At 35.4% G+C, this 11,882-nt stretch overlaps 2 protein-coding genes across 2 annotated transcripts in view; both read left to right on the top strand.

The window, feature by feature from the left end:
* The first annotated feature begins 65 nt into the window (after positions 1-65).
* LOC124950239 (innexin shaking-B-like) lies at positions 66-7,696 on the top strand. The gene is made up of 4 exons (XM_047496690.1): positions 66-1,518; positions 2,850-2,980; positions 3,261-3,492; positions 4,566-7,696. The coding sequence occupies exons 1-4, from the start codon at positions 1,480-1,482 to the stop codon at positions 4,572-4,574; spliced, it is 411 nt and encodes a 136-aa protein (XP_047352646.1). The 5' UTR covers positions 66-1,479; the 3' UTR covers positions 4,575-7,696.
* Positions 7,697-7,847: 151 nt separating this feature from the next.
* LOC124950240 (innexin shaking-B) overlaps positions 7,848-11,882 on the top strand; it is a 29,165-nt gene continuing 25,130 nt past the window's right edge. The window contains exons 1-2 of the mRNA XM_047496691.1: positions 7,848-8,222; positions 10,178-11,446. Of these exons, the coding sequence (XP_047352647.1) occupies positions 11,084-11,446 (363 nt within the window). The 5' untranslated portion in view covers positions 7,848-8,222; positions 10,178-11,083. The remainder of the gene's footprint in view (positions 8,223-10,177; positions 11,447-11,882) is intronic.

The raw sequence follows: 11,882 nt of genomic DNA on the forward strand, positions 1-11,882 counted from the left end.
TAAATCTTGTTTTCAATTTTTCACATCTTTTTTCTCCGTGTGATAGACGAATGGTATCCATCAACGAGGAAATAAGAAAAAAAAAAAAAAAAAAAAAAAAAAAAAGAAAAAAGGGCGAAAGAGGAAGAGTCATTTTGATGTGTAAAATTGAAGAGGCAAAGCGTATCTCAACATTGTCGGCGGCAGACGGAACGCGTTTATCTTTTTGTGACTGGAAAACGTCCAGCGTTCGTTGAAAAGCTCGAGTGGGACGATATTTCGTTATAGTTCAGCGTGGGCGATTTAAAAGTTACTGTTTCTTCGATGGTTTTGTGTCGTCAGATAGATAGATAGATAGATAGATAGATAGATAGATATAGAGAGAAAGAGAGAAGAGACATAAACAAGTGTGTAAAAAAATAGAAAAATAAAAATGAGATGACAGAGTGAAGAGAGAGAGAAAGAGAGAGAGAGAGAGAGAGAGAGAAAGAGAAAGAGAGAGAGAGAGAGAGAGATAGAGAAGAGGATAGCTATCAGAGAGAAAGAGGACGTCATGGCATAAAGAGGGACGACTAGTCCACGAATTTGTGTTTTGGCATCGAACTCGGCGGGACCCACGTTCGTTTGGTTGGAAATCCGCGCACGGTTAGGATTAGTCAGTAAGTTTCGTTCGCTCATCGGATGAGACGCGCACTGTTCTGCCGCTTAACTGCCAAACGTTATTGTCGTCGTCGTCGTCGTCGTCATTGTATAATTTAACTGCGTTTCGTTCATAAAACAAAATTTCTATGCTCGATGAAGAAACGGTAGTTGTCTATCACATCTGCCGGAAATCTATAATCGATTTTCTTTAGGACGTTTCCGTAATCATCATCATCATCATCATCATCATCATCTCAAACGCAACCCGTTTTCGTATGACGTCTTTGTCGCGCTATTTGTGTTCGTTTTATTGTACAACGGGAAACGTCAAAATGTGTATCTACTTGCAGAGATTGAATTATACGAGATCATTATTGAATCCTCATACCAATCGGTAAAATCATCGATTAATAGTTTAGATCTTCTTTCTTATATCAGCGTTCGTTGAAGTTTGTTGCGTGAGTCTAATCCGATCACTATTACAATCCCGACCCCGAAACCCCACCATCCCACCTCTCCGACGGATCTACTAACTCAATTTCTTTGTAAATTAGTATCCTTTGATCTTTTCGGACGGGTCATAAAGTTTCTTCTCGGCCGTTTAGTTTTCGATTAATAGTACGGGGTGAATGACCGTGGAAATGAAACGCGAGCTTTATTTAACGATTAATGATTTGGACGTCGTCAATGATGATCGTTGGAAAAGGGCAGAGTGTTCTTTATCATTGGCGAAATCGGAGGATTCTAGAGATTAAAAATCGAACGTGATTATTGAACAATTTTTTCAAGAAATCGGCTTTTTCGAATAGTGTGCGTGCATGTGTACGTACGTACGTACAATAAAAGAGAAAAGTGAGAATGATAGACACTGTTACAGAATTGTACTATCTTTTACGCGTAAGTGCCAAAAATAGGACGAGATGCGTTTTCGTTACGTTATTGTGTTCCTCGTAATAATTCCCAAAGCATCAATATAAAAAAGTCTGAATTGGAACGATCCGGGCAATAAATTATAAATGTATTAATCCGAGCCTAATCGCTAATTCAGACCTTGCTAATAATTTTAAAGCACTGCTATAATCTTTCGTGAAAATTAATGCTTGTGTTATATTTAATCGATGGAATGTTGATGAACAAGTTAACTTATTAATTCCATTTGATTTTGCTTTCGTTAGAAAATATAACATTTTTATGAAATTGTCATAATGAAGTCAAACAATTCCAAGTAGTACAAAAGATTCAACGATTTTTAAAATACATATTATCACGAAATTATTATACTTGAGAATTATAAGGGACGATGATTTATATAGATTCTAATCTGAAAAAAATTAATGCTTGAGATCTGTGAAAATTAATGCTCGTTATATTTAATCGATGGAATGTTGATGAACGAGTTAACTTATTAATTCCGTTTGCTTTTGTTTTCCTTAGAAAATATAACAACTTTATGAAATTGTCATAATGAAGTCAAACAATTTCAAGTAGTACAATAAATTCAACGATTTTTAAAATACATAATATCACGAAATTATTATACTTGAGAATTATACGGGACGACGGTTTATACCAATTCTAATCTCTACTAACTCAAAATGTGTCAACATTGATTTAGCGTGTAAGGTAAGCGTTATCGCTCTTAATCAAATTTTAAACCTAATATAAAACACGTTAATGTGTATGTAAACGAGCGTCGTAAGATAACACGCAACGAAACGACAAGTGATTATTTATAAACAACTATGAAAAATATTTGTCGGTCATGTCTCTTTCTACGATAATATTGATGAAATATTGCGAGTTTAAAGATCGAGATTTAATATCGCAATAGGACGAACATGCGAGCTCGTGAAGTTTCAAGCTTAAAGTAAGCGATTTACTTTGATATTCCTCATTCCTATACCTTCGCAAGGTTTACAAACTTGTAAAGCATGTCTCTACTTGCGAGATCGTTCAAAGCAGCGTGCTAAGCCAGAATTAGCTTTGAACAAGTGCTGTGCGTCAGTGTGTATATCAAGAAATAAGATAAAAGTGCACCAAGGTATAGATGTAAGTGTATGTGTGTGTGTGCATGCGAGAGCATGTGTGTATATGTATGTCTGCTGCTGCGTGTATGTGTGTGTGTGTGTGTGTGTATGTGAAATCGTATGGTTGAATTAATTGCATAAGCAGAAGCGTTTCTCGCTCCAAGAACACGTGGTCAATACGCTTGTGTCGTGATTCCGCAGGTGTCCAGAATAAGAAGCGATGGCCTCGTCTTTAGACTACATGCGCTAACAACGATCTTGATGCTGCTATTTTCCGTAATTATTAGCAGCAAGCAAACTGTGGGAAATCCAATAGAGTGCGTACATACGAGGTAATATTATGAAAAGATATTTTAAATTAATTGTCCGTAACGATGACGTATTAACGAGGCCAAACATATGTGCGATGAGAAATTTTAACGATCAATACTCTTATTTAAAATACAATGATACATTGAATTTTACACTTTTTATTCTCATTAGTTCGTATATATCGTGGAATGTTTTGCATTGTTGTTTTGTATCACCTTGAACGTTGTGTTCGTTCATACGTTCGTTCATTCATACAATTTTTCTTTCTGTCTTCCCATTTGTTTAATCTTATCCGAACAGAGACATTCCTGTAGAGGCCTTCAATGCGTACTGTTGGATACACAGTACGTATATCGTGAGCGGTGGTGCTATGCTTGGTGTCGCAGGGGCAAACGTTGCGTATCCTGGTGTTGCCTCGTCTTTCGGCATTTTACAAAGACGTTATCAGGACGAGGAGGATCATCGTCATGTCAACGATCAAACAAAAAGAGTCAAGTATTATCAGTGGGTTGCCTTCGTGCTTATCTTTCAGGTAATTTATTTTTCTACATATTTATACATATTTATACATATTTGTGTTTATTTATATATTCATTTTATATCACGTATTATTTATCATTTGTCAAAGATCAATTATTAAATGAGAAAATTATAATAATAGATTAAATCTAAGAAAAAGTTAATCTTTTTTTTTTTTTTTCTCTTATTATCTAAAACAAAATTACCCGCGTATATATGCGTTAGTATCAAAATATAAAACAGATGTCGTTTCGATCGTACCTCGCGTTGCTTGAAAATAAACGAAAATCAAAATTTTCGATTATTCGACGTGACGCTATAACAATGAAATTTATTAGAATCATTGGAAATTTTTATAAGTTTTCTGAATAATTATAATTATACTTATATGGATAAATATGTATATTGATTTTTGTCCATTGTTATTGTATAAAAAATCTATCGTTGAGTTTACGTTTAAGATATTATTCGTTTACAAAATACTTAGCAAATCGTACCGAGAAATAACTATTATTAAACAACTACGAAGTTTGTAAGATTTATTTGTATAATAATGTTATTCAAAAGATATCGATTTATACATCAGGAATAATAGCGTTGATTTATTAAATCAAAAATTCCGCCATAATGATTTCTATTCAATGTACGGGATAACCTCCGTTTTTTTTCTTTTTTTTTCTTTTTATTTAATAACAATCCGAGCCTACCTGAGACATTATAAACTTTTAAACATACAATTTTTTTTAATTTACAAAAAAAAAAATATAAATAAAATTCGTTATAACTTTTCGCGTTGTAACAGCGTGTAGGTGATGCACTCTAGCGGTAATTTTTGATACGAAAGCAATGTCGGCAAAGTAACAAGCTGCGTCGGTAAAGAAAACTTTAATTCTTTCGTCATAAGGGTGCGCATACAAATGATTATCAACTAAATAAAAATATACAATCAACTCTATAACAACTTTTAACAACAAATATATATATATATATATATATATTGTTAAAGTATAATAAACATATATCACGATGTAATTGTGAATATTGATGTATTCTATTAATGGATCCATTTATATTCTAACTTTGCAGAAAAAGTAAAAAGGATAGTTTTCAAACACGATATACAAATGATCATCGTTTCGGCGTAAACGAACTGATATGGATCTATCTGATTGACTTGTGTTTAAAAAAGAAAGGGGAAAAAAAAGAGAGAGAAAAAAAAAAGAGAGAAACGACGACATAACATCTTGTGAGAAACGATTGACGCGTAGGTGTAACGTCGTCGACATTCAACCAGTGGGGGAAAAAAATTGATTATTTACCTTTTTCTATAAGCGAACCGTTTCTGTGTTGTATATTCAACAAGGGAAAAGCGGATATATAGGATGTGCTTAGAAAAACATATCTCATTTCTTCGTGTTATACTCACGAACATAAGTTTAACGTACCAGAAGACTCGTTTGTCGAAGACTCTGTCTGTTGTGTGTGTGTTTCTTTTTTTTCACATATATTATTTTTTATTTTTTTTTTTATTTATTTATTTATTTATTTCTTTTTTTTTTTTCATTTTTCTTTTCCTTTAATAAAGGCCACGTACGTGCGTATAAAAGACATCGCGAACTCGAATGTAACGACGAAGCGTATTAAAAGCATTTCGGAGAATCAACGTGGCTTAAACGCTCGACCATTTATAATTCGGTTGCAGTCAATTTCAGAATATCTCATCTTGTATTTGCGTATTGCCAGAGAGATAGCAGATTTATTGGATTCAACGAGAAGATGGATATCGTCATAATCGTGTCATAATATCGGCCTGTAATTTATTAGAAACGGAGTCGCGTGAGGCTCACGTACGCGTATGTCAATAATCCGAAGCCATTAAAGCTGTTCAAAAGTGATCGGCAGATGGTTAGAGAACGATTATGCAATGGTTCTAAGTTACAGCGACGTTTCCACCCCCTCCCTCCCTCCCTCCCTCTCTCTCTCTCTCTCTCTCTCTCTCTCTCTCTCTCTCGTCTATAAGCACGAAAGAGGGAAGACCAGATTTTTGAGTCGGACCAGACTCTTCTTAAGCAGCATAAGCCTCGCCATGTGATTTATCTATGTGATTCGATAGACGCGACGAGGGTACTTGAAGAAGCTCTTTTAACTAAATCAGAACTATTCACCGATGGAATCACGACTTTACCATATGAAATTCTAGATATTTGATTAATATATATATATATATATCAATCATTAGTAGAAAAAATATAGCCGAAGGATAATTTCGTCACGATAAAAAAATTATATAACATTGAACAATATTGAAATTATACTTTGATAAGTAACGAATCTAAATGGTGACGATAAAATGATCGTATTCGAATGAAATCGAATCGTAAAATACGAAACGTTCCTTTTTGGACGACACGTAACTCCTGCACGATTCTATTTAAGTCCGTCTATTTCGTATGAAATTAGTAAGTACGCGAATAAAAGCAAAATATTTATTTACATATCGCCGGCACCGAACGAGAAAGCACTTATCTCCGAGGAGTTATAACGTGTCTTACGCGTTGATTCGTCGAAGCATCCAAGTGCATGCATCCGCTTTTTGCTTCTCTCTCTCTCTCTCTCTCTCTCTCTCTCTCTTTCGCGTCTCTGTCTCTCTGGGGTTTTTTTTTTTGCATTAAGAATTTCGTTGGTAAAATGTAACAACATAGAAAAAGCAAATTCTCTTATGTTCTTTGGATATTTCGAGCGAGCTCCTTTTTTTCTTTTTTTTTTTTTTTTTTCGTCGACCTTCGTATCTCTTGATTTAATCAACGGAAAAAGAAAAGAAACAGAGTAAAAGAGAGTGAGAGAGAGAGAGAGAGAGAGAGAGAGAGAGAGAGAGAGAGAGAGAGAGAGAAAGAGAGAGAGAGAGAAGACAAATTGTGAGGTTCCGTTTCACAGGAAATCGAGTAAGTTTTATAAGATATGAGCGACGGAAATGAGAGCGTCGTAACGTTACATCTTTACAATATTTTTCCCTTTTTTATTGCTATAATATAACCAATGGTAGCTTCGTCGAAGGTAGACGAGATTTATATCATCGAGATCGCGAGGTTCCCGCGAATCGGTGTATTCGTAGAGAGAAGACAGTATCCAGTTACGTTTAAAAAGTATCTCTTCTCTTCGATCAGCTGCTTGATATAACTGATTTACTGTCTGTTACATGGAGAAAAAAAAAGAAAAAAAAAAAAAAGAAAAAAAAAAGGAAGAAAAAAGAAAAGAACGAAAGACGATCCATAATGATCTTTACTATTCACGAAGATACTTTCAGGATCAAACTCTGTCGTATTTTCTTTTTCTTTTTCTTTTTCTTTTTTTTTCCAAATGAATTAGCCCGGAGAGTGTGATATTACACATAAATACGCAGTCATCACGATCTATTTCTTCGTGGGAAGCATAAGAAGTAGTAGTAATAGTAGTAGAGGAAGAAGAAGTAGAAGAAAAAGAAGTAGTAGTAGTAGTAGAAGAAGAAGAAGAAGAAGAAGAGGAAGAGGAAGAAGAAAAAAAGAAAAAGAGGAATAAACAAGGAAACGATACTAGATAAACGTTTGATATTTCATCGTACATCTCATCGTTATAATAATACATTATAAGAATTTAAAATTGACCATTATTATGTCGATACGAATGTAGAGATATTTCATTGTTAAAAGTTATACATTTGTATTAATTTGTAAGTATAATATTAGTTAAGTTATCGTTAAAAAAAAAAAAAAAAAAAAATGGCGGATAACCAGTTGGACATCTCGGATGGATTTTTATCCAGAAATTTTCTTCTCTTGGAGAAAGAGGAGAAAGAAAAAGATGACGAGACGAGTGAGGACGATCGAGAATCGTGAAATTTAGAAAGATTCAAAAAGAGAGAGAGAGAGAGAGAGAGAAAGAGAATTTAGCCAAAGTCTCGAGGACGGTTGTTCGCAAACGAGCGAGCGAGCGAGCAAGTAAGCAAGCAAGCAAGCGTGCGTTTGGACGTTGCGCTTACACGCTTACACACCGCGAGAGGACGGTTCGGGTTCGGGTGTTTCTATTCCTGGAGCGCGCTGACTCCTCGTTCGGCTCCTACGGGAGGTACCGTGCCGTGCCCTGGCCGTTTTCTCGAGTCTAACGTAGACGAGCGTGGCGTGTGGAAGCAGCCGTTTGCTGAACGTTTCCGCTAACATTTTTTTATTTACGATACGATACAATACGATACGATTAAAATACGATAGACTTTTAATCCTCGAAAGTTCGAAAAGTATTAATCTTGTGCGCGATAAAAGAATTTCGTTCATTCTCGCCATTTCGTGTCCGTGCTCGAGATATCTCTCTTTATTTTTATTAATATTAATAGTAATATTAATATCATCATTATTATTATTATTATCATTATTATTATCATTATTATTATCATTATTATTATTATTATTATTATTATTGTTGTTGTTGTTGTCGTTGTTATCAATACTTTGTTCGTGGAAGGGCGCGAAGCAAGCGGATTAGAGGGGGAAAAAAAAGAAAAAAGAAATAAGAAAAGGAAAGAGAAAAAGAAAAAGTTATCTCTTGGATCGATATAAATTTTCACGAGACACATAGAGATCAGCGATCAATATCATCAGCTGTTCGATTCGACTTTGAGAGAATCGTCGGAATGAATGTGTGTGACGGAGGAGACGCACGTGCTCCGTGGCTTTCGCGTTCTCCAATGAGATCTCTCTCTCTCTCTCTCTCATGGTAGTCACTTGTTTCTTTATTTTGTTTCTTTTATTCTCTCCTCTACCTCCCTGACGAATCGATTCAATTAAACTACTCTAACCTCTTTCTATCTTACTCTTTTACCTCGTGCCAGGCGAGAGCCAATCATTTGTTAGGATCGATTTGTTAGGATCGTTTTCGTAATAATCATTATCATAATCGTTCTCCTCCTCCTTCTCTTACTTCTCCTCCTTCCCCTTCTCCTTCTCCTCCTCCTCTTTCTCCTCCTATTTTTCTCTTTTTCTCTTTCTCCTTCTTCTCCTTCTATTTCTTCTTCGACCTTGATTGATATAGATCGGAATGAAATTTTCGAGTCGATAGATTTTTCTTACGTTGAAAACTGGCGAATTTAATTTCTTTCTTATTTTATCTTTTTATTTCACATTCCAGTGGAATATCATCGAGTTCCAATAAATACAGAATCAAATCCATGTATCTTTGGTCTGGCTTTAAGTTACTTCGAAAGAATCCTACACGAGTCACTGATTCCGTTCAGAGGGATCACTGAGATCGAAGACGATCGTTCAGTCAATCGACGGAGAAATACGAATGAAAGATAAAAAGAGAGAGAAGAAGAGAGAGAGAAAGAGAGAAAGAGAGAGAGAGAGAGAGAGAGAGAGAGAGAGAATTTTTCTATACGGTCCAGAACGGAAGCTGGGATTCGAGCAATGCTTATTGATACTCTAGAGGCTCTTCCCTTTCCGCGTATCTTCTTTCATCGTGAAAGCAAACCGAGGGACAGGAACGATAAACCAACATTACGGTCTGTCTCTTCCGTCTTTGTCGTTCTTGTCGACGCAATAGAACGACGTTTATCATTCTCTCTCTCTCTCTCTCTCTCTCTCTCTCTCTCTCTCTCTCTCTCTTTCTCTCCCTCTCTCTTTCTTTTCCTCTTTATTTTGTTTTTGATATTTTTTTTTCTTTTTTTTTTTTTTTTAATTTCTTACCATTAATGACAGCTTCGTGTCCATCAATACAACGTTGTATGTATAATAAGATAACTCTCACAGATATAATAAGATACTCATCGTACTTAATTCGTCGTACACACGTAGAGAATACGTTACTCTCGATTATTCACGAGAATTTATGGGGATAATCGTGAGAAACGAGGAAGAGTATGAGAGAGAGAGAGAGAATGAGATGAAAGGACAATTAATATTCAAAGTAGAAAGTAGAATATTCGTTGCATTTTTCTTTTCTTAGGAAAAAAATTGATCAAACGGTAAGAAATAGAGTGAGAGAGAAAGAGAGAGAGAGAGAGAGAGAGAGAGAGAGAGAGGGAGAGGGAGAGGGAGAGAATGGAGAATAGAGTTCTCACTCTATTTCTGTATTTTGTCCTCAGGCATTTTCAAAGCATTTGTCGGCGGTTCTACACTAACCTCCGGCTCCGTTAGCAAAGTGCAGTCTTACGCAGCGCGTAAACGCTAAAATAGAATGGAAAACGCTCGTCGAACGATATTACGAGACTCCTACTACTATTCGCATGTTCTCTCTCTCTCTCTCTCTCTCTCTCTTTCTCTATCTCTCCCTCTCTCTCTCATTTTCTCTTTCTTTTTCTCTCTCATACTATCTTTCTTCTTCTCCGTCATCCTTTTATTATTGCCAGTCGATCGTCATTCCGGTGAACTATCTTGAAAATCGAGAGGCCGACTCTTTGATGTCCACTCGATTCGTTGTTAATTGGTCTCTTTCGAAGTAATCATAGATTGATTCGCAATTCGGTGAACCTTCAAAAAGCTTTTACTTGCGCTCTGTTGAAACCTAACAAGAGAATTTGATCGTTTTGTGAAGGAGGAGGAGAAAGAGGAAGAGAAAGAGGTGGAAGAGGTGGTGGAAGTGGAGGAGGAGAAGGAGAAAGAGAGACTCCAAACGTTTTGATTCTCAACGAATCGATTATATGTTATATATTTTTCTATTTGTCTGTCGATTAGATTTTTCAAGCAACTTAGAAACCGTTCTTTTTCGATTTCCCAACGGAACTTAGTGTCGAAGAAAAAGAAAAAAGAAGAAGGAGAAGAAGAAGAAGAAGAAGAAGAAGAAGAAGAAGAAGAAGAAGCAAAGAAAGATAAAAAAGAAGAAGAAGAATATCGTTGATTAAATCGAAAGGGAAAATTTCTCAAAGGGTGCAAGAAATTGAATATATATTTCCGTCTGTTGATCGAACGTTTACGGTTGGTTTGTTTTTAACCAAGAGTCACGTCTCGTTTCGTGTTTTGTTTCTTTTTCTTTTTCTTTTTCTTTTTTGTTTTCTTTTCTTTTTTTCTTTTTTTTTTTTCTTTTATTTTTTTTTTTTCTTCTATCTCTTTCACTCCGTGATAATAGTGAGTACATTGATCTCTCGAGGATGAACGATGCGAACGGAACTGTGCGTTGGCAGGGAAAGATCGGACGCAAAATGTTATGTTTGGATACTTAAACTGACGTGAAAGGATTCTCCGGATTTGGATTAGAAAACAGTGCTGGTAGAGATAGTAAGGAGAATGATTGGACAGGTGTTGGTACCGGCTAAGGATCCCGCGAAATACAAAAAAGGATCCTATGCTGATGATCAAAGAAATTTTCGTGTAATCGTATAAATGTAACATAATAATTAAGTGTTTATATAATTATTTAAACAAATCTAATCGATTCGTCTAATCGATAATAACTTAGCTTGAAGACCGATAAAAGACAGTGAAGATAAATTCGTGATAGAAAACAAAAAAAAAAACAAAGATACTCCAAACGATTAGTATTCTAAAAATGTAGTGTGAAACGATTGTCAAGGTCGACGAATCTCGGATTAGTTCTTAATCGAACTTTACCGAATCGTCGACGACGAAATTCAAAAGTTCAAGATGCTGGACATATTTCGTGGTTTAAAGAGCCTAATCAAGATCTCACATATACACATTGATACAGCCGTATTTCGCCTACATTATAGCTTAACAGTGATAATACTGATATCGTTTAGCTTGATAGTCACAACGAGGCAATACGTTGGCAATCCAATCGATTGTATACACAGTAAAGACTTACCAGAGGATGTGTTGAATACTTATTGTTGGATACACAGTACTTACACGATCACTGCAGCGTACAGGAAAAGAGAAGGCTCGGAAGTACCTTTTCCAGGTGTCGATAATTCAAAATTATATCCGGAATCTGAGAGGAAGGAGTACAGGTATTATCAGTGGGTCTGCTTCATGCTGTTCCTTCAGGTAAATCACTTTACGAGTCACGGAGTTTACGAGAAGTAAAACGAGGAAGAAAAATAATGATCGTCCTGTAATATCTAAGAGCCAATTTTTTTCTTTTTCTTTTCTCTTTTTATTTTTTTTTTTCAAAATTGTTTAGACATTCTCAATGAACAGTTTAAGATATTGTCTTCTTCTCTTGCGACATTCTTCTTCCTCTTTTTTTTTTTTTTTTTTTTTTTTTCCTTTTTTTCTTCCTCTCTCATTTCTCGTGCACGTTAATATCGTTTTTCTGTTTTCTTTTTTTTTCTTTCTCTCTCTCTCTTTCTTTTTTTTTTTTTTTTTTTTTACGAACTGTTATACGACGACAGAGGGTTAACGACGTAGTACAACACGTTAGCCCTCTTCTTCTCGTTAAACGATCGATACGCTTTCTAATTTAACCTCGTGTCTTTGCTAC

Source organism: Vespa velutina, chromosome 6 (assembly GCF_912470025.1).
Source record: "Vespa velutina chromosome 6, iVesVel2.1, whole genome shotgun sequence".
Taxonomy (NCBI): Eukaryota; Metazoa; Arthropoda; class Insecta; order Hymenoptera; family Vespidae; genus Vespa; species Vespa velutina.